Source organism: Homalodisca vitripennis, chromosome 8 (genome assembly GCF_021130785.1).
Source record: "Homalodisca vitripennis isolate AUS2020 chromosome 8, UT_GWSS_2.1, whole genome shotgun sequence".
In the NCBI taxonomy this organism is placed as follows: Eukaryota; Metazoa; Arthropoda; class Insecta; order Hemiptera; family Cicadellidae; genus Homalodisca; species Homalodisca vitripennis.
In genome coordinates this window covers 20,623,232-20,647,745 of record NC_060214.1, presented here as the reverse complement: position 1 = coordinate 20,647,745, position 24,514 = coordinate 20,623,232, and the positions used below count along the sequence as shown (strand labels likewise).

The 24,514-nt window shown below is 38.8% G+C and overlaps 1 protein-coding gene across 1 annotated transcript in view; it reads left to right on the top strand.

Annotated features, from left to right (window-relative positions):
- The window catches only part of LOC124367409 (tubulointerstitial nephritis antigen-like), a 132,157-nt gene that overhangs the window by 64,091 nt on the left and 43,552 nt on the right, over window positions 1–24,514 (top strand). Inside the window, exons 3-4 of the mRNA XM_046824205.1 lie at window positions 16,698–16,761; window positions 22,971–23,178. Coding sequence (XP_046680161.1) covers window positions 16,698–16,761; window positions 22,971–23,178 — 272 coding nt within the window. The remainder of the gene's footprint in view (window positions 1–16,697; window positions 16,762–22,970; window positions 23,179–24,514) is intronic.

Below are 24,514 nucleotides of genomic sequence, written 5' to 3'. Positions count from 1 at the left end.
ATTTTTATTTTCACAGCTGCAATCCTCACGGTTAAAACTGTAAATGATAAAAACTAAAAAAAAAAGATTTTCCATCGTTGTATGTTACAAAATGTAGCCTATTACGCCACATTTCGAGGATTGAAATCTACCTTCAGGTGTAAAAAATAATACATTTTAGTTTAAATTGATCCGGTGCAGTCCTTCAGCCTGTTGCCGCTCTTCTTATGCATGTTTATTATTAAGTTTTTTACACCTGAGAAAGAATGTAGATTTTAATCTTCGAAACGTTGGTATAATACATATTGTTACTTATAACGATTGCAAATTCCCAACTTCCATTACCCTTTCAAACCATCCATCGTCAGCAACAAGCTCTAAACAATGAATTATACGAAACCTTTATCGTTGTCGATAGCAATGTTTTAGTATTAGTTTCATAACCCTTTTAGAATCGTGTAACTGGGTTCCACATACTTTAGAAGTATCAATGAGAAGTAAGCAGGTATTCCTTAATATTGTCTGTTCATCTGTGCTATAACTTGTGATTGAACATTCCTGGAGACTTGTAACTTGGTACATGGGTTAATATCTGGGTCAAAAGGTTAAAGGACAGTCAAAATCTTAGGTACAGTCAGTTTGATGAAGACTGTCATTACGGGCTGTCTGGTCCTTTAATACACTTCTGTATCGGTTTATTGTTACTGTTACTGTACAGCTACCAAGGGCGTATATAAGAGGGGCTCGGGGGGCTCAAGGCCCCTTCCGAGATTATGAAAGAAAAATATTAAACATAATGAATATTTCTCTAAGCTCCCTGGTGAAAATTCCAGATGATGGTCTTACACTTCCTAAACTACCTAGTGTGTCACCCTCCCCCCCCCCCCGATATAATTGTCTATTTCGCTACTGACAGTTACCAAAACAATGGTAAGTGAAGCCTTGTGCTTGGTGTATGGAACCACCTTTAACGCCAAAAATTACTCAGTAGTAATTAGGTAGGTTTGAACAAACCGTATCCTTTGTCTTTACTTCTTTAATATCCTGTCCCAAAAACCTTAAAGGGGCGGAAATACCTTGTCCTTGATGTTCAGCCAACAATACAAACACTAATAAACGGCATATGGTGAAATAGCCTATGTGCATGACCTGAGCAATTAACTGATATACCTTTGTCCAGAGAGTTACGGGACACCCTGTATATAAAGGAAAGTTTTATTAGTTACAGCATTAATAACTCGAGAGCGGCTGGACCGATTTTTTATGATTTTTATGTTTTTGAATTTGTTTTCGTCGGGAATGGAATAGGGTAATAAGCATTAATAATATGATATTTCACCAATAAAAATAATAAAAGACATAAAACATATGTGATAATAGTGATGTGTTATAATAAAACGCAAGTGAGACAAAACAATGTGATTGTTTTGTGCAAGAATTATTCTTATTAACAATGCCGCGACCGAGAAGATCTAATCTTCCCCGACAAAGCTGTAATGCAGTTAGGATTTGTAATATCGCAAACATTTTTATCAATTATTAAGCATGTTACTATCTACCAATGTAAATTAGAATGGCCAAAAATATTAACTTTTTAACGTATTTTCTTGATTGTGACACCAAGGCAAAGTCATCATTCCCTCATACAGGTGCAAACCCTACGAAATTGCGTATGAAACCGCGGGTAACTGCTAGTATTTAAATAAGACAGCAGTGAGCCACAACATGGCTTTTCGCGTAACATTGGTGGGGTCGCTTGCAACATTTAATATCTTGGCCTCATTTCGTGTGTCAGACAGGCAATCGCACAGAAAGGACATTTTTACACCCTCATGAATAAAAAAGAGAAATCGTTTCATAGCAGTGTGTCCGGGGAACTAAGGAGGATACTGCAACGCAAGGACGCGTTGTAATCGAATCATACGACATTTAACATTGACTTTCCACCGTCATTTTTTCAGTTTACTCGATGAATAAAAATGTGACATGATTAAAATGTCATATGCTTACTCTCAGTTGAGATTAAATGTTTACACATTTATTTATTCTGCTCTTTTGTCGATCACGCAGCCAAATCCCATGGAATGACTTGCATCACCATTTGATTCAATTTTGTCTATACAGCTTCGTGTATATGTCAGATGGTGTGGACACACAGACACACAAATTATTTTGTTTAAGCCCTTCGCTAACGCTCAGCCAATTAAGTAAATCAGATATCAATACGAACCTGGACGATAATGAGGTTGACACTTTTAGAAGAACCCCTGCAGTAAACGTCCTTCTGACTTTAGAAGCCATAACTCTTATCCAATGCAATGGTCGTTTGGCCAGAGCCATGGACGTTACATTAAGTGTTATTGTCGGTGAAGTAAGCATTTCCCCGAATCGCATGAAGGAGTATTGACATTGGGTCTATTTGAAGAGCCAGAGCCGTGCGACGATTGAGAGTACTCGACCTTGGCGCTGATGCCAAACACAGCTTACTCGATACTGAGGGTGTGTTTACCTTGTGCCTTTCTGTAGGACTACAGCAAGCGGATGTATTTTCTATTCGTGTTTACTACGCTTACACACAGCAAAGATTGAAGTAGACACTCGAATGTTACACGGCTTGGCGCTAATGACAAACACAGCTTACTCGATACTGAGGGTGTGTTTACCTTGTGCCTTTCTGTAGGACTACAGCAAGCGGATGTATTTTCTATTCGTGTTTACTACGCTTACACACAGCAAAGATTGAAGTAGACACTCGAATGTTACACGGCTTGGCGCTAATGCCAAACACAGCTTACTCCATACTGAGGGTGTGTTTACCTTGTGCCTTTCTGTAGGACTACAGCAAGCGGATGTATTTTCTATTCGTGTTTACTACGCTTACACACAGCAAAGATTGAAGTAGACACTCGAATGTTACACGGCTTGGCGCTAATGCCAAACACAGCTTACTCGATACTGAGGGTGTGTTTACCTTGTGCCTTTCTGTAGGACTACAGCAAGCGGATGTATTTTCTATTCGTGTTTACTACGCTTACACACAGCAAAGATTGAAGTAGACACTCTAATGTTACACGGCTTGGCGCTGATGCCAAACACAGCTTACTCGATACTGAGGGTGTGTTTACCTTGTGCCTTTCTATAGGACTACAGCAAGCGGATGTATTTTCTATTCGTGTTTACTACGCTTACACACAGCAAAGATTGAAGTAGACACTCTAATGTTACACGGCTTGGCGCTAATGCCAAACACAGCTTACTCGATACTGAGGGTGTGTTTACCTTTCTGTAGGACTACATCAAGCGGATGTATTTTTCTATTCGTGTTTACTACGCTTACACACAGCAAAGATTGAAGTAGACACTCTAATGTTACACGGCTTGGCGCTAATGCCAAACACAGCTTACTCGATACTGAGGGTGTGTTTACCTTGTGCCTTTCTGTAGGACTACAGCAAGCGGATGTATTTTCTATTCGTGTTTACTACGCTTACACACAGCAAAGATTGAAGTAGACACTCGAATGCTACACGGCTTGGCGCTAATGCCAAACACAGCTTACTCGATACTGAGGGTGTGTTTACCTTGTGCCTTTCTGTAGGACTACAGCAAGCGGATGTATTTTCTATTCGTGTTTACTACGCTTACACACAGCAAAGATTGAAGTAGACACTCGAATGTTATACGGCTTGGCGCTAATGCCAAACACAGCTTACTCGATACTGAGGGTGTGTTTACCTTGTGCCTTTCTGTAGGACTACAGCAAGCGGATGTATTTTCTATTCGTGTTTACTACGCTTACACACAGCAAAGATTGAAGTAGACACTCTAATGTTGCACGGCTTGGCGCTGATGCCAAACACAGCTTACTCGATACTGAGGGTGTGTTTACCTTGTGCCTTTCTATAGGACTACAGCAAGCGGATGTATTTTCTATTCGTGTTTACTACGCTTACACACAGCAAAGATTGAAGTAGACACTCTAATGTTACACGGCTTGGCGCTAATGCCAAACGCAGCTTACTCGATACTGAGGGTGTGTTTACCTTGTGCCTTTCTGTAGGACTACATCAAGCGGATGTATTTTCTATTCGTGTTTACTACGCTTACACACAGCAAAGATTGAAGTAGACACTCTAATGTTACACGGCTTGGCGCTAATGCCAAACACAGCTTACTCGATACTGAGGGTGTGTTTACCTTGTGCCTTTCTGTAGGACTACAGCAAGCGGATGTATTTTCTATTCGTGTTTACTACGCTTACACACAGCAAAGATTGAAGTAGACACTCGAATGCTACACGGCTTGGCGCTAATGCCAAACACAGCTTACTCGATACTGAGGGTGTGTTTACCTTGTGCCTTTCTGTAGGACTACAGCAAGCGGATGTATTTTCTATTCCTGTTTACTACGCTTACACACAGCAAAGATTGAAGTAGACACTCTAATGTTACACGGCTTGGCGCTAATGCCAAACACAGCTTACTCGATACTGAGGGTGTGTTTACCTTGTGCCTTTCTGTAGGACTACATCAAGCGGATGTATTTTCTATTCGTGTTTACTACGCTTACACACAGCAAAGATTGAAGTAGACACTCTAATGTTACACGGCTTGGCGCTAATGTCAAACACAGCTTACTCGATACTGAGGGTGTGTTTACCTTGTGCCTTTCTGTATGACTACAGCAAGCGGATGTATTTTTCTATTCGTGTTTACTACGCTTACATAACAGCAAAGATTGAAGTAGACACTCGAATGTTACACGGCTTGGCGCTAATGCCAAACCACAGCTTACTCGATACTGAGGGTGTGTTTACCTTGTGCCTTTCTGTAGGACTACAGTAAGCGGATGTATTTTCTATTCGTGTTTACTACGCTTACACACAGCAAAGATTGAAGTAGACACTCGAATGTTACACGGCTTGGCGCTAATGCCAAACACAGATTACTCGATACTGAGGGTGTGTTTACCTTGTGCCTTTCTGTAGGACTACATCAAGCGGATGTATTTTCTATTCGTGTTTACTACGCTTACACACAGCAAAGATTGAAGTAGACACTCTAATGTTACACGGCTTGGCGCTGATGCCAAACACAGCTTACTCGATACTGAGGGTGTGTTTACCTTGTGCCTTTCTATAGGACTACAGCAAGCGGATGTATTTTCTATTCGTGTTTACTACGCTTACACACAGCAAAGATTGAAGTAGACACTCTAATGTTACACGGCTTGGCGCTGATGCCAAACACAGCTTACTCGATACTGAGGGTGTGTTACCTTGTGCCTTTTCTATAGGACTACAGCAAGCGGATGTATTTTCCTCTATTCGTGTTTACTACGCTTACACACAGCAAAGATTGAAGTAAGACACTCTAATGTTACACGGCTTGGCGCTAATGCCAAACACAGCTTACTCGATACTGAGGGTGTGTTTACCTTTCTGTAGGACTACATCAAGCGGATGTATTTTTCTATATCGTGATTACTACGCTTACACACAGCAAAGATTGAAGTAGACACTCGAATGTTACACGGCTTGGCGCTAATGCCAAACACAGCTTACTCGATACTGAGGGTGTGTTTTACCTTGTGCCTTTCTGTAGGACTACAGCAAGCGGATGTATTTTCTATTCGTGTTTACTACGCTTACACACAGCAAATATTGAAGTAGACACTCGAATGCTACACGGGAGGCAATTGCCGTCTTAGATTTCCACAGCTTCGATCTACCTCGGGAGGTGCAGTCCAGTGGGTACAGAGGTTACCGCAAGATAACCGAGTCAAGCAACGTCGAGCGTGGCTGCTCCTTGGATGGGTAACCGCCAAGTGATCCTGTCCAAGCCAAGCGGTCCCCCCTAGGTAACAAGGGTTAAATATTACGGAGGAGTGTAAAACGCTAACTTCTTCTGGTAAAATACTAAATCTTATGTTTGACTTTAATGTGACCTGTACCCCTACAACATCGTTCGGGATTACTTATATAGGTGTTTTGTATATGTCTAATATGGGTGGCAATACTAATCCCTGTAACACATTTTGACCTAGATCAATTAATCTAGTTTTTGTACATGTGTGTTTACAGGGCCAAAATTTTTTTGAATTATGTAAAGTTTGGCATGTGAAAATGTGCACGAAGGGACTTCATATGTCATTCTAACATTTTGACTTTTCTTAGGAACGCTATACAGGTATGTCTTCAAAGTCACACCCCTTCCCCTATTAACTTTCTTATTAATAGAGATAGAGTGATTTACTTTGGGGAATGTTTATATGACCAAATGATGAGGTTTTCGACGCAAGAAAACTTTTGACTTCCCCCCCTAAAATGGAGTATTTTGTGGGTAAGTCAAACATTTTAAATAGGAACCCCTAGCAAGTGACACCTCTTTAAAAGTATTATAAAAAAAGAGAAAAGAGGCGGAAACTAGAGGGCTCTAATGTTACTCTATCAAATTTGGTGGTCAATTTATTAAAGTTTGAATTTTTTATAAAACTATTCCACAGTTTAAAATACGTTTTAAGTTATCGTAAGGCAGATTCACTCATTAGTTATTTTGAGAACTTAGGACACAAACTCATAAAACATGTCGTTACTTACAAGAATCAACCAAACATCAACATCAATTATTAACATAGCATTTATAATAGGTTTTTGTTTTGTCTGACCGAAGCCCATTAGGAAGTCCTGGGAATACCAATAGCTGTTTGCCATGTCATTTCTTATTATTTACCAGTTAGTACGTGAGATAAAATCAGTCCAGTTACTGTGGTCTGAATGTGTTTCACATAAACTAAATCATAAACTAGCAAAGCAAGTAAAACCAATCAGCAATTTACCAGTGGAGAATAATACTGACAGTTACCAAAACAATGGTAAGTGAAGCCATGTGCTTGGTGTATGGAACCACCTTTTAACGCCGATAAATTACTCAGTAATAATTAGGTAGGTTTTTGAACAAACCGTATCCTTTGTCTTTACTTCTTTAATATCCTGTCCCAAAAACCTTAAAGGGGCGGAAATACCTTGTCCTTGATGTTCAGCCAACAATACAAACACTAATAAACGGCATATGGTGAAATAGCCTATGTGCATGACCTGAGGCAATTAACTGATATACCTTTGTCCAGAGAGTTACGGGACACCCTGTATATAAAGGAAAGTTTTTTTATTAGTTACAGCATTAATAACTCGAGAGCGGCTGGACCGATTTTTTATGATTTTTATGTTTTTGAATTTGTTTTCGTCGGGAATGGAATAGGGTAATAAGCATTAATAATATGATATTTCACCAATAAAAATAATAAAAGACATAAAACATATGTGATAATAGTGATGTGTTATAAATAAAACGCAAGTGAGACAAAACAATGTGATTGTTTTGTGCAAGAATTTATTCTTATTAACAATGCCGCGACCGAGAAGATCTAATCTTCCCCGACAAAGCTGTAATGCAGTTAGGATTTGTAATACGCAAACATTTTTATCAATTATTAAGCATGTTACTATCTACCAATGTAAATTAGAATGGCCAAAAATATTAACTGTTTAACGTATTTTCTTGATTGTGACACCAAGGCAAAGTCATCATTCGCTCATACAGGTGCAAACCCTACGAAATTGCGTATGAAACCGCGGGTAACTGCTAGTATTTAAAATAAGACAGCAGTGAGCCACAACATGGCTTTTCGCGTAACATTGGTGGGGTCGCTTGCAACATTTAATATCTTGGCCTCATTTCGTGTGTCAGACAGGCAATCGCACAGAAAGGACATTTTTACACCCTCATGAATAAAAAAGAGAAATCGATTTCATAGCAGTGTGTCCGGGAACTAAGGAGGATACTGCAACGCAAGGACGCGTTGTAATCGAATCATACGACATTTAACATTGACTTTCCACCGTCATTTTTTCAGTTTACTCGATGAATAAAAATGTGACATGATTAAAATGTCATATGCTTACTCTCAGTTGAGATTAAATGTTTACACACATTTATTTATTCTGCTCTTTGTCGATCACGCAGCCAAATCCCATGGAATGACTTGCATCACCATTTGATTCAATTTTGTCTATACAGCTTCGTGTATATGTCAGATGGTGTGGGACACACAGACACACAAATTATTTTTGTTTAAGCCCTTCGCTAAACGCTCAGCCAATTAAGTAAATCAGATATCAATACGAACCTGGACGATAATGAGGTTGACACTTTTAGAAGAACCCCTGCAGTAAACGTCCTTCTGACTTTAGAAGCCATAACTCTTATCCAATGCAATGGTCGTTTGGCCAGAGCCATGGACGTTACATTAAGTTGTTATTGTCGGTGAAGTAAGCATTTCCCCGAATCGCATGAAGGAGTATTGACATTGGGTCTATTTGAAGAGCCAGAGCCGTGCGACGATTGAGAGTACTCGACCTTGCGCTGATGCCAAACACAGCTTACTCGATACTTGAGGGTGTGTTTACCTTGTGCCTTTCTGTAGGACTACAGCAAGCGGATGTATTTTCCTATTCGTGTTTACTACGCTTACACACAGCAAAGATTGAAGTAGACACTCGAATGTTACACGGCTTGGCGCTAATGACAAACACAGCTTACTCGATACTGAGGGTGTGTTTACCTTGTGCCTTTCTGTAGGACTACAGCAAGCGGATGTATTTTCTATTCGTGTTTACTACGCTTACACACAGCAAAGATTGAAGTAGACACTCGAATGTTACACGGCTTGGCGCTAATGCCAAACACAGCTTACTCGATACTGAGGGTGTGTTTACCTTGTGCCTTTCTGTAGAACTACAGCAAGCGGATGTATTTTCTATTCGTGTTTACTACGCTTACACACAGCAAAGATTGAAGTAGACACTCGAATGTTACACGGCTTGGCGCTAATGCCAAACACAGCTTACTCGATACTGAGGGTGTGTTTACCTTGTGCCTTTCTGTAGGACTACAGCAAGCGGATGTATTTTCTATTCGTGTTTACTACGCTTACACACAGCAAAGATTGAAGTAGACACTCGAATGTTACACGGCTTGGCGCTAATGCCAAACACAGCTTACTCGATACTGAGGGTGTGTTTACCTTGTGCCTTTCTGTAGGACTACATCAAGCGGATGTATTTTCTATTCGTGTTTACTACGCTTACACACAGCAAAGATTGAAGTAGACACTCTAATGTTGCACGGCTTGGCACTGATGCCTAACACAGCTTACTCGATACTGAGGGTGTGTTTACCTTGTGCCTTTCTATAGGACTACAGCAAGCGGATGTATTTTCTATTCGTGTTTACTACGCTTACACACAGCAAAGATTGAAGTAGACACTCTAATGTTACACGGCTTGGCGCTAATGCCAAACACAGCTTACTCGATACTGAGGGTGTGTTTACCTTTCTGTAGGACTACATCAAGCGGATGTATTTTCTATTCGTGTTTACTACGCTTACACACAGCAAAGATTGAAGTAGACACTCTAATGTTACACGGCTTGGCGCTAATGCCAAACACAGCTTACTCGATACTGAGGGTGTGTTTACCTTGTGCCTTTCTGTAGGACTACAGCAAGCGGATGTATTTTCTATTCGTGTTTACTACGCTTACACACAGCAAAGATTGAAGTAGACACTCGAATGCTACACGGCTTGGCGCTAATGCCAAACACAGCTTACTCGATACTGAGGGTGTGTTTACCTTGTGCCTTTCTGTAGGACTACAGCAAGCGGATGTATTTTCTATTCCTGTTTACTACGCTTACACACAGCAAAGATTGAAGTAGACACTCTAATGTTACACGGCTTGGCGCTAATGCCAAACACAGCTTACTCGATACTGAGGGTGTGTTTACCTTGTGCCTTTCTGTAGGACTACATCAAGCGGATGTATTTTCTATTCGTGTTTACTACGCTTACACACAGCAAAGATTGAAGTAGACACTCGAATGTTACACGGCTTGGCGCTAATGTCAAACACAGCTTACTCGATACTGAGGGTGTGTTTACCTTGTGCCTTTCTGTAGGACTACAGCAAGCGGATGTATTTTCTATTCGTGTTTACTACGCTTACATACAGCAAAGATTGAAGTAGACACTCGAATGTTACACGGCTTGGCGCTAATGCCAAACACTGCTTACTCGATACTGAGGGTGTGTTTACCTTGTGCCTTTCTGTAGGACTACAGTAAGCGGATGTATTTTCTATTCGTGTTTACTACGCTTACACACAGCAAAGATTGAAGTAGACACTCGAATGTTACACGGCTTGGCGCTAATGCCAAACACAGCTTACTCGATACTGAGGGTGTGTTTACCTTGTGCCTTTCTGTAGGACTACATCAAGCGGATGTATTTTCTATTCGTGTTTACTACGCTTACACACAGCAAAGATTGAAGTAGACACTCTAATGTTACACGGCTTGGCGCTGATGCCAAACACAGCTTACTCGATACTGAGGGTGTGTTTTACCTTGTGCCTTTCTATAGGACTACAGCAAGCGGATGTATTTTCTATTCGTGTTTACTACGCTTACACACAGCAAAGATTGAAGTAGACACTCTAATGTTACACGGCTTGGCGCTAATGCCAAACACAGCTTACTCGATACTGAGGGTGTGTTTACCTTTCTGTAGGACTACATCAAGCGGATGTATTTTCTATTCGTGTTTACTACGCTTACACACAGCAAAGATTGAAGTAGACACTCGAATGTTACACGGCTTGGCGCTAATGCCAAACACAGCTTACTCGATACTGAGGGTGTGTTTACCTTGTGCCTTTCTGTAGGACTACAGCAAGCGGATGTATTTTCTATTCGTGTTTACTACGCTTACACACAGCAAATATTGAAGTAGACACTCGAATGCTACACGGGAGGCAATTGCCGTCTTAGATTTCCACAGCTTCGATCTACCTCGGGAGGTGCAGTCCAGTGGGTACAGAGGTTACCGCAAGATAACCGAGTCAAGCAACGTCGAGCGTGGCTGCTCCTTGGATGGGTAACCGCCAAGTGATCCTGTCCAAGCCAAGCGGTCCCCCCTAGGTAACAAGGGTTAAATATTACGGAGGAGTGTAAAACGCTAACTTCTTCTGGTAAAATACTATATCTTATGTTTGACTTTAATGTGACCTGTACCCCTACAACATCGTTCGGGATTACTTATATAGGTGTTTTGTATATGTCTAATATGGGTGGCAATACTATCCCTGTAACACATTTTGAACCTAGATCAATTTAATCTAGTTTTGTACATGTGTGTTTACAGGGCCAAAATTTTTTGAATTATGTAAAGTTTGCATGTGAAAATGTGCACGAAGGGACTTCATATGTCATTCTAACATTTTGACTTTTCTTAGGAACGCTATACAGGGTGTCTTCAAAGTCACACCCCTTCCCCCATTAACTTTCTTATTAATAGAGATAGAGTGATTTACTTTGGGGAATGTTTATATGACCAAATGATGAGGTTTTCGACGCAAGAAAACTTTTGACTTCCCCCCCTAAAATGGAGTATTTTGGGGGTAAGTCAAACATTTTAAATAGGAACCCCTAGCAAGTGACACCTCTTTAAAAGTATTATAAAAAAAGAGAAAAGAGGCGGAAACTAGAGGGCTCTAATGTTACTCTATCAAATTTGGTGGTCAATTTATTAAAGTTTGAATTTTTTATAAAACTTCCACAGTTTAAAATACGTTTTAAGTTATCGTAAGGCAGATTCACTCATTAGTTATTTTGAGAACTTAGGACACAAACTCATAAAACATGTCGTTACAAGAATCAACAAACATCAACATCAATTATTAACATAGCATTTATAATAGGTTTTGTTTTGTCTGACCGAAGCCCATTAGGAAGTCCTGGGAATACCAATAGCTGGTTTTGCCATGTCATTTCTTATTATTTACCAGTTAGTACGTGAGATAAAATCAGTCCAGTTACTGTGGTCTGAATGTGTTTCACATAAACTAAATCATAAACTAGCAAAGCAAGTAAAACCAATCAGCAATTTACCAGTGGAGAATAATCAAGTAACAAACCTTATCTCAGTTCTCAAGCAGATATCAATACAATGTGTGTAGTATTTTTAGATTTTTTATTCTTGTTTTCTTTTATATTTATTTATTTAAATTCATATACGGCATAACTATTTTGCAACTATAAATACAATTGGCGTAACAGATATAACAATAAATAACAAAGAGAATTGTAACAATGCTTTCTTTCGGAAGACAAACGGCAGTTTATTTGGTTTTGTTTTCTTTTAAAGACAATAATATTAATAATTGCAGACTATAATACTGTTATGCAAAATGTACTTGCGTTGACTCGACGATCAAAAAGAAAATATTAGATAAATTTTAATTAGTAGTTGATATGATGTGATTGTGTACCCGAAGATGGATTCTTCGAATCCAAGATAATAGAAATATTTTTTAAATACTCAAGTGTTAAAAGGTTTCTTCTTCTAACTTTTAATAAACTTTTTGAGCCTACATTACTAATATAAATTTTCAGTGTCATAAAAGAAAATTACGCCACGACAACGTAATAAAACGTTGTTGTGTATCATATTAAAGTTTCATATTCCACACTCAAAATATCAGAAAATGGTTCGGTGAGTGCGGAGTTCAATGGCACGCGCCGCCGCACTGCAAGGGCCTCGACCGCGCGGGAGTGACAGATGCGCCTGGAGTAATGTGAAAGGCTGCCTATTAATTCAGCAGCATCGCGCATGCGAACCGCATTATTACCGGCGCTCCCTCGGCCGTCGGCGTCACCGCATTCCCCGCGCATGCGCGAACGCGTCCTTCACCTTGTACGCGTTCTTCCACTGCTCCACTTCCAATGCAGTTGCATTTTAGTTTATTCCGTTGTTCCTCATTCCGCCACTCCTAGTCCTCCGTTTTACTTCCTATGGCTTCTTGTCGAGAACTACAATACTGAATTGCGTTATTTCTTTATGTTTTCAAGAACGTAGCTAGGAAAAGGATTTGGGGGTTCAGACGACTGATATTTTCCCGTAGTACACAGAGTAACGCCCCATTTTGTTACTAAAAAGTTCTTGAACCGTTTCATTGCTGAGAACGATCTTTCAGCAGTAGATGTCAATAATATTAAATTCTTTAAATAATACTAATCGATTGCTAAAAAAATAATTTAAAAAGTTTAAAATTTAGGGAGAGTCCGAACCCTTTGAACCACATCGTTGGCTACGGAGGATTTAGTTATTTTTCTCTTCTCAAGGCCTTATACCTAAGTCAGCCATTATTTATGACGATTATAATAGCCAAATACCACATTCAAACACAAGCGATTAATACCAGTAAAAGCTTAATGTAAATAGTAGATGAGTTAAATCTTGTAATAACCCGAGTTGACTCATTCATAAATGCTGTCAAATTGCGAGTTTAAAAAAATGATCAATACTAAGTGTTTTTTACAGATACTTAATATATATATTTATATGAAAATTTTGGGGGGCGGACCCCTTGGACTCTCTCACTGGCTAAGTCCTTGGGTGCTTTACGGCTCTCTTGGAACCAAACAGCCTAACATTCTTGCCAAAACAAGTATCACTCTCCTTCTCATTTTATTATCGGATGTTTCATTTAAGAGGTAAACAAAGTTGCAATGTAGTATACATTTTAAATACACCATCCCATATCACTCGTAGACTACTTAGCCTATTCAAGGAGAACGATATGAGCTAGAACCACTAAATAAACTATTGGCTATGTGTTAAAATTATTTTAAAAATCTATAAAATTCCACTTCACAGGCCAACCTATCCAAGCTCCGGGTGTTAATATGTCACATATGTGACATATTAAACCCGAATATCTTACGGGTTTATTGAGTTTATATTTATGATATTTTCTCGTTGCCATCATAGCTACCTTTACGACCAATGTAACAATATTCGTTAACGCTCAGCCAAATTACATGGAGTGGCGTGTACCATCATCAAGATCAGTGTTCATCATATACAAATGAAGCTCCATCTACAATTTTAAGTATGAAGGTCTGTTCGTTTTTGAGTTATCGTGTAGACAGACAGACATTATTTTTTCATCCCCACGAGTAAATAGACTTCGCTAAGCTCAGCCCATTGACTAAAGGATGTATCTATAAAATTATATGTGCTGTTGAAAATATCACTTTTTAATATAAAAACCCTGATAGTCTAGAAGAGCGGTGAGAACATACCGAGAATACCTACCGAGCTGACTGTACCTCTTCCTCGGATATTGCGACCGCTTTCTATTCGTTATCCGCAACGATATCAGTTTACTGTACTGCGTGTATTGCATACAAACTAGGCGTATAGCCCTCAGACCTACAGTAGTTAGTGAAGACTCTTCAGCCCTTTAAACTCCAAAGTCAATACAGCAATATAGTTCTTCTTTGGACTAAAGGGAATAAATGTACCAAGATTCAAGTCTCCAGGATTTTTCTATGGAGGATATATTACGTAGATGGACAAACAAACAACACGTATCCGTCCTTACTGCTAATATTTGACTTCTTTGACATATGGTATTCTATGTGTGTTTTTTCTTTTGTTTTTAAGAGCAATGTCTCATTGATATTGTGTAGTAGGAACCGTTGGCGGAGTAAAGGTGCCAGTAAGCATAATGCAATTTAATCTAGCGGTACATTTTGTTTAATTGGCAATGGCAGAGTGTAGCGGGTACGGTGGTTATCGCGAGATTACCGAATCAAGACACGTCGAGCGTGGCTGCTGCTTAGATGGGTGACCGCTGAGCGATCCTGTCCTTGCAAGTACCCCGCCTGTCCGGCCATTGGTGGTGGTTCGGAAGTCACCTTGATCCCCCGGGTTAATTGTTGAGAGGGCTTCTTTTCCTAACTTCGCCTGTTAAAATAAGACATTCTTTGGCTTTGAGTTTTGATTATAAGGGAAGGGCGTCTATTAGTGACATTTTCCTTCATAAACAGTTGAATTTGTACTTTATAGTGGACTATTAAAAAAATATTCGAGGCATGCAGCCGTTTCGGCTTACTCAAGTTGCGACTTAAAACGTCGCAATTTGTAGTATTTGAATTTGAATTTGAATTTGAATTTGAATTTTGAAATAGTTTTGTATTCATTAACCTCGCCACGATTGGCTGGTCTCTTGGTTAATCCGGACATACAAAAATGTAACCCATTCTTTCTTCACGTACGTAGCTCTGATAGTGACGATTTTATAACCCTTTTAGCGTATTTCACTAATGCCATCTATAGCTATAGCAACTACCGAAAGCAGAATATTTGTACCAATTGAAGTAGCTGCAGTGAAAATATCGATATTATTTATCGATTGTGCGAGTAACATCGAATACCGGTATGAATGATCGATACCGAACTAATTTTGATTCTCTAACTGACTTATTGCACGCTTATGAAACGCCCCTTATGAATTGGTCGGCTGTATAAGCGGCCATCTTTATTTTAGCCACGTAAGAACTGTTAAGCTTCAAACATTTGTACGCCCTTATTATTGTGGTCCTAGAGTTATGGTATATGTCTCAATTTTAATATAATTATTTGGGTACCCAAACAAATTTTAGATTTGTCAATGTTTTTATTACATTTTCAGAAAAAACTTAAACTTTCAAATTTTATCGATTGAACATTAAGAATTATACATTTAACAAAAAGTGCACTTTCTTAATAATAAAAAAAATAAAAGTTTTAAAGTATTTGAGCGTTAACATTGTTTTATGGGGTGCATCTCATTCGAGATATAAATAATCTAAATCTAATCGGTAAACATTAAAAATAACAGTCACTTGCAACTACTTATCATGAAATTACTAACTCTAGACAACGATTTTGTGTCCCTTAATGCCAACGGGTAGGTCCTTGTACTTTTTGGGTCCAAAATAGGAAAAGCTTCTATCTAATTCCAGTCTCACTCTGGGGAAGTGAAGGCTGCTCGTTGAAAAACCTCTTGCCCAAAAGTAATGTGATCCACTGTAATCACTCTGCATACCTTACATACATAAACAAAACATCGGCCATCTCGATCAGAAAACTCGTAGTCAAACCGTCTGAGACAGAATACTAGACTGATTGTATGCCGTGTATGTAGCACCTGTGAAATGGTAGCTGCAATTTCTTCTTGGTTCTGCGTTGCTTAAAGTATTTGAGTTAAATCAGACTCTTTGTCCATCACTTTTTCATTCACATTTTATCAGTATAAGAATGTTTTTATTTTTCATAAAGTTTGTTATTGACGATGAAACGTCTGAAAGGATAACAGGATTTTGGTCATTTGCCATCGTTATAGGTTATAAAAGGTATAACACAACGTTTCGAGGATCGGAATCTATCCCCTTCGTCAGGTGGGGAGGTATTAATACACACAAAAATTAAGAACAGAAAGAAGTAAAGAAGGAAAAGAAAGGGGTTCAAACATACCCAAAAGCTGCTTGGAGTCCAGTCCAGGCGTTGTCACTGCACAGGATGCACAAACTTTTTCCAATGCTCGAAACGTTGTGTTATACCTTTTATAACCTATAACGATGGCAGGTGTCCGAAATCCTTTATCCTTTCAAAGTCTTTATACTTTATGATAATGATTTTCATGTTATTTATGAGTCGCTTACAAATTATAATAATTGTCTAAAACAATATTGGGCAAGAAAGAAGGATTCGCGTTATTTATTGATTATTGTCTTGTTCTGGTTTAATTAAACAAACGTGTTATTGTTTCAGGCTGTTGGTACCAGAACCGGTATTACGCCGAGGGCACGGGCATTACAATTAATTGCAATGAGTGGTAAGTATTATTTTTCACATTGGAAACGCTGCTCTAATAATATAGTAACAAACTAGTATTTCTTATGATATTTGAATACAGTTTTGTAAAAGCATTGATCCCAGAATTCCATTTATCCAACTAAATTTGTTGGTAAAGCTGAAAATCGCGTAAAGTTTAAAAAATGCTTTAACAAGTTGAGGACCATCAAGATTTTAAATTTGTATAGTTAATTAATTATCGTCACATTGAAAAAAATCTTTTTAATTTTGTTTCAATAAATTTGGAAATAGGTGTGAATTATATCAATTTAGCCCATACAAATAATATGAAAGGATTGTAAGTGTGTGTGCGAATTTGATATTTGTAGGATTTACAATGTAGAATTAATGCCTCTCAAAGAGGGGACGCCTCCAGCCCAACAGTTCAACTGTTATCCTTTTTTTTTATTATGCATCCTTGGAAAAGGAACAAACAACCAGAAAATTTTGCGTTTTAATTGTAAACAATAAAAATAGGAGATGTTACTTAGAATTCATAATCCCACTATTTTTAAATGTTGATTGTGAGATCTTTATGAGGCATATTCACGTACTTGAAAATTATTGAAGAAGACCTATTTGTTGTTTTAATTTTAAAACAATTCTGTTTTTTATTATGCATCCTTGGAAAAGGAGCAAACAACCAGAAAATTTTGCGTTTTAATTGTAAACAATAAAAATAGGAGATGTTACTTAGAATTCATAATCCCACTATTTTTAAATGTTGATTGTGAGATCTTTATGAGACATATTCACGTACTTGAAAATTATTGAAGAAGACCTATTTGCGTTTTAATTGTAAACAATAAAAATAGGAGATGTTACTTAGAATTCATAATCCCACTATTTTTAAATGTTGATTGTGAGATCTTTATGAGGCATATTCACGTACTTAAAAATTATTGAAGAAGACCTATTTGTTGTTTTAATTGTAAACAATAAAAATAGGAGATGTTACTTAGAATTCATAATCCCACTATTTTTAAATGTTGATTGTGAGATCTTTATGAGGCATATTCACGTACTTGAAAATTATTGAAGAAGACCTATTTGTTGTTTTAATTGTAAACAATAAAAATAGGAGATGTTACTTAGAATTCATAATCCCACTATTTTTAAATGTTGATTGTGAGATCTTTATGAGGCATATTCACGTACTTGAAAATTATTGAAGAAGACCTATTTGTTGTTTTAATTGGAAACAATAAAAATAGGAGATGTTACTTAGAATTCATAATCCCACTATTTTTAAATGTTGATTGTGAGATCTTTATGAGGCATATTCACGTACTTGAAAATTATTGAAGAAGACCTATTTGTTGTTTTAATTTAAAAACAATTCTGTTTTTTTATTCCAAGTAAATTTATTTCAGACTATTACACATTAATTTATTTCCAATCATGCTTCATAAGTAACGTAGCCAACGAGGGGGTCTAAGGGGTCCGGACCTCCCCTCCCAAATTTTCAATTTTTTCAATTATTTTTTTATTAAACGATCATTATTATTTAAATGATGTAGTATAACTGAAATATACTCCTGAAAGACCGTTCTCTACAATGAAACGGGTGAAGAACTTTTTAAGGTACAATATGGGGCCCTACTCCTCTATCCACTATGGGAAAATATCAGTTGTTGAACCCCCTCCCAATTTTTTTCCTGGCTACGTTCATGATCAAAAGGCGACAGTTATTTAACTTTCACATTGGTCTGTTGGTTTAATCGTGCTCGGCAATCGTGGTTCTCTCGCAGTGTAATATAAATCAGTTCGCGTGTTTACATTCAAATGACAAATGACGCTGCAAATGCACAACGACCTACACTCCTTCAGCAGTTGCAGAGATGGTAAACGCAGATAATTATACTCACAAATTAGACTCATTTGTTCTGCAGTGATTGCACATTGTGACATCTTGTTGAGTGAGTGATTTTAGCGTAGGACAATCGCACATTGTTATCGTTGTACAAGCACAACCGTCCACTTCTATAACTAATAGTGGTGGGTTCTCTGTAGTACTGTATCTACCGTCCCATACAAGTAGTGACGTGAGTCATCGGTAGTTAAAGGAGCAATTGGTATGAGAGGTTTACTCTGTCAAATATATTTGTTGTGATTTCCACGACTCACAGGGTTTCCTTTAACAAAAAATAAATTATTTCCAAACTTGGACTTCTTACTGAAATTAGTAATATTAGGACAACCAACTGAATTCGCTAGCGTTACGTTAGGTCCCGTCAATTGTAATACTAGGCCTAACCATTGGATCACGCTCAAAAAACTATTTAATCAAGTCTCACTGAGTTTATTTTAACAATGATTAGTAAACAGAATCCTTTAGTATATCGCTAGGTCCCATCAATGGTAATACTAGGCTTAGTCATTTCAGTGAGACTCTCAGAGGTTGTAGTAGGCCTAACAAAGATTAGTAAACAGAATACTCTAGTATATCGCTAGGTCCCATCAATGGTAATACTAGGCTTAGCCATTTCAGTGAGACTCTCTCAGGTTATAGTAGGCCTAACAAAGATTAGTAAACAGAATACTCTAGTATATCGCTAGGTCCCATCAATGGTAATACTAGGCTTAGCCATTTCAGTGAGACTCTCACAGGTTATAGTAGGCCTAACAAAGATTAGTAAACAGAATACTCTAGTATATCGCTAGGTCCCATCAATGGTAATACTAGGCTTAGCCATTTCAGTGAGACTCTCAGAGGTTATAGTAGGCCTAACAAAGATTAGTAAACAGAATACTCTAGTATATCGCTAGGTCCCATCAATGGTAATACTAGGCTTAGCCATTTCAGTGAGACTCTCACAGGTTATAGTAGGCCTAACAAAGATTAGTAAACAGAATACTCTAGTATATCGCTAGGTCCCATCAATGGTAATACTAGGCTTAGCCATTTCAGTCAGACTCTCAGAGGTTATAGTAGGCCTAACAAAGATTAGTAAACAGAATACTCTAGTATATCGCTAGGTCCCATCAATGGTAATACTAGGCTTAGCCATTTCAGTCAGACTCTCAGAGGTTATAGTAGGCCTAACAAAGATTAGTAAACAGAATACTCTAGTATATCGCTAGGTCCCATCAATGGTAATACTAGGCTTAGCCATTTCAGTGAGACTCTCACAGGTTATAGTAGGCCTAACAAAGATTAGTAAACAGAATACTCTAGTATATCGCTAGGTCCCATCAATGGTAATACTAGGCTTAGCCATTTCAGTGAGACTCTCAGAGGTTATAGTAGGCCTAACAAAGATTAGTAAACAGAATACTCTAGTATATCGCTAGGTCCCATCAATGGTAATACTAGGCTTAGCCATTTCAGTGAGACTCTCAGAGGTTATAGTAGGCCTAACAAAGATTAGTAAACAGAATACTCTAGTATATCGCTAGGTCCCATCAATGGTAATACTAAGCTTAGCCATTTCAGTGAGACTCTCAGAGGTTATAGTAGGCCTAACAAAGATTAGTAAACAGAATACTCTAGTATATCGCTAGGTCCCATCAATGGTAATACTAAGCTTAGCCATTTCAGTCAGACTCTCAGAGGTTATAGTAGGCCTAACAAAGATTAGTAAACAGAATACTCTAGTATATCGCTAGGTCCCATCAATGGTAATACTAGGCTTAGCCATTTCAGTGAGACTCTCAGAGGTTATAGTAGGCCTAACAAAGATTAGTAAACAGAATACTCTAGTATATCGCTAGGTCCCATCAATGGTAATACTAAGCTTAGCCATTTCAGTCAGACTCTCAGAGGTTATAGTAGGCCTAACATAGATTAGTAAACAGAATACTCTAGTATATCGCTAGGTCCCATCAATGGTAATACTAAGCTTAGCCATTTCAGTCAGACTCTCAGAGGTTATAGTAGGCAACAAAGATGAGTAAACAGAATACTCTAGTATATCGCTAGGTCCCATCAATGGTAATACTAGGCTTAGCCATTTCAGTCAGACTCTCAGAGGTTATAGTAGGCCTAACAAAGATTAGTAAACAGAATACTCTAGTATATCGCTAGGTCCCATCAATGGTAATACTAGGCTTAGCCATTTCAGTGAGACTCTCAGAGGTTATAGTAGGCCTAACAAAGATTAGTAAACAGAATACTCTAGTATATCGCTAGGTCCCATCAATGGTAATACTAGGCTTAGCCATTTCAGTGAGACTCTCAGAGGTTATAGTAGGCCTAACAAAGATTAGTAAACAGAATACTCTAGTATATCGCTAGGTCCCATCAATGGTAATACTAGGCTTAGCCATTTCAGTCAGACTCTCAGAGGTTATAGTAGGCCTAACATAGATTAGTAAACAGAATACTCTAGTATATCGCTAGGTCCCATCAATGGTAATACTAAGCTTAGCCATTTCAGTCAGACTCTCAGAGGTTATAGTAGGCCTAACAAAGATTAGTAAACAGAATACTCTAGTATATCGCTAGGTCCCATCAATGGTAATACTAAGCTTAGCCATTTCAGTGAGACTCTCAGAGGTCATAGTAGGCCTAACAAAGATTAGTAAACAGAATACTCTAGTATATCGCTAGGTCCCATCAATGGTAATACTAGGCTTAGCCATTTCAGTGAGACTCTCAGAGGTTATAGTAGGCCTAACAAAGATTAGTAAACAGAATACTCTAGTATATCGCTAGGTCCCATCAATGGTAATACTAGGCTTAGCCATTTCAGTGAGACTCTCACAGGTTATAGTAGGCCTAACAAAGATTAGTAAACAGAATACTCTAGTATATCGCTAGGTCCCATCAATGGTAATACTAAGCTTAGCCATTTCAGTCAGACTCTCAGAGGTTATAGTAGGCCTAACATAGATTAGTAAACAGAATACTCTAGTATATCGCTAGGTCCCATCAATGGTAATACTAAGCTTAGCCATTTCAGTCAGACTCTCAGAGGTTATAGTAGGCCTAACAAAGATTAGTAAACAGAATACTCTAGTATATCGCTAGGTCCCATCAATGGTAATACTAGGCTTAGCCATTTCAGTCAGACTCTCAGAGGTCATAGTAGGCCTAACAAAGATTAGTAAACAGAATACTCTAGTATATCGCTAGGTCCCATCAATGGTAATACTAGGCTTAGCCATTTCAGTGAGACTCTCAGAGGTTATAGTAGGCCTAACAAAGATTAGTAAACAGAATACTCTACTATATCGCTAGGTCCCATCAATGGTAATACTAGGCTTAGCCATTTCAGTGAGACTCTCAGAGGTTATAGTAGGCCTAACAAAGATTAGTAAACAGAATACTCTACTATATCGCTAGGTCCCATCAATGGTAATACTAGGCTTAGCCATTTCAGTGAGACTCTCAGAGGTTATAGTAGGCCTAACAAAGATTAGTAAACAGAATACTCTAGTATATCGCTAGGTCCCATCAATGGTAATACTAAGCTTAGCCATTTCAGTCAGACTCTCAGAGGTTATAGTAGGCCTAACATAGATTAGTAAACAGAATACTCTAGTATATCGCTAGGTCCCATCAATGGTAATACTAAGCTTAGCCATTTCAGTCAGACTTTCAGAGGTTATAGTAGGCAACAAAGATGAGTAAACAGAATACTCTAGTATATCGCTAGGTCCCATCAATGGTAATACTAGGCTTAGCCATTTGAGTGAGACTCTCAGAGGTTATAGTAGGCCTAACAAAGATTAATAAACAGAATCCTCTAGTATCTGATAAATGGCTAGGTCCCATCAATGGTAATAATAGGACTGTACGTCAGATCGTGCTGTAAAACTTTTTACAGTGAGTTTTACTGAGATTAGTATCAGAGTGAGGAAATATAATTCGTTAAGGCTTCGTTAAGTCCCTTCAATTGTAATACTAGGCCAAGTCACTGGATCGCGCTTTAATATGTCTGTCCATCGGATCGTGTTGTAAACAGGTTTCTTGTAAGTCTCACAGAGAATAGTAACTAGAACGAGTAAATATCATTAGATAGTGTTGCGTTACGTTTCGTCACTAGGACTGGCCATAAAAACGCACGTGATCAGTTATTTCCGTTAAACATTTTAACATTTTTTAGTACTAAAAATACTTCTTTGCGCCAATATTTATAAAATATTCGCTGGGTATATGGTGGCTGACACATAGAGATAGAGTTACGATGCAAGTCTGTGACACATGCACGTATATGTACTGACGATAGCAATGATCGGTTGCAGCAAGTGCCAGCAAGTATGCCGCGGAGGAGGTTGCAAACACGAGATGGTCTGCAGCCAGAACAAGTGTCTGGTGGACCCTGAACTTCTCACTTCCATCAACCAAGATCGCTTCGCTGGCTACAAGGTGGCCAACTACACAGAATTCTGGGGTCGGACTCTAAACGAAGGAATGGCTCGCAGACTCGGCACACTTCACTCCAGAAGACGGGTGAGTTTCTTTAGAGATCTCTTCACAAGAGATTTTATTTTATTTTTTATTTTTATTTTATTTTATTTGCATGCTTTATAACAGTATCTCATCCAAGAGATATCTCATCCAATGCTATGAATTGAGTAACGATAGCCATTTTGGAGAGGTAATTGAACATTTTTTTGGCCAAAATATGAAAAACTAGTCCTTCTAACTTCCAACCTAACTTTTGGAAAATGCAAGTGGTTATCGTGTCGAGTAGGCCTACTATGTATAGAGATCCATCTTCGTGTTACAAGCCCTTCCAATAACACCCGCCGTGTTTGGCTCTCATTGAGTCAATATCCGGTGAACAAGATTGCAAGTTTGCATTTTGCAAGCAGCTGGTGACAAAAGACCAGCAGCATCACATAAGGCTCACGTCTACGAAGGTTGTAGACAAACCTCACGGCAGTGGTTTGTAGCTTTATGTAATAACTTTAAATAGTACTGTAAGTTTTATTCTCTAGTTTCTCTTGCCACTAGTGTTAATATTTTAGTTGGTGTTAAAGACAACCCTAGAAGTTCTAGAGGCTGAAAACCAGTGTATGAGACTCCAGATTGGGAAACGTGACTGCTCGGAGCCGTGTACAGAGGTGAAGAGCAGAAAGACATCAAAAGTAGCTGTGCGGAAAAAATCTCGGGACCAGTTACGCGAGGAAATAATATCGATTGACTCAAAACAAAAACAACACAATAAGCGTAAAAACAGTAATAGTTAAAAAAAACACCAAAAAACTACAGGTCAAAAATTAAAACCCAATCAACAACTGAATGATGGTGATGAAGCTGACACGACCTGGGACATCAGGCAGTGGCATGTGCAAGCCTGGAGCCAAGCTACTCGACAACATCCAACCGGACCAAACATCAACTGGACCTGGATCACGGTGTGAGGTGCTGATCGCCGGCACCAATGACTTGGCTGTCGGCGAGCAGTGTAACATTTATCGCTACCTGGAAGATTACATCTTGGCCAGACCGGCCGGCGCCGAGTTACTCCTTGCCACCCTGCCGCACCAACATCCCGTACACGAGGAGACTGCTCGTGAATGCCTTCGTGGAGGAACTGGCTGCCCGGCACAACGTCCGGCTGTTAAAATTCGATGGAGTCGGCCGAGGGTATTTCACGAGGCACGGTCAACATCTCTCAATGCGGGGTAAGCGGCTGCTGCCTGGTATCATTGTGAGGGCCCTTGCGTCTTCGGTGCCAGAGTTATCACCGTCGTCTTTCGGTGGTGCTTCCGTAGCCACCGCGCCTTCTTCGGGTCCTCTGTCTTCTGAAGTTCTCGTCGTCAAGTACCCTTCAGTCGTC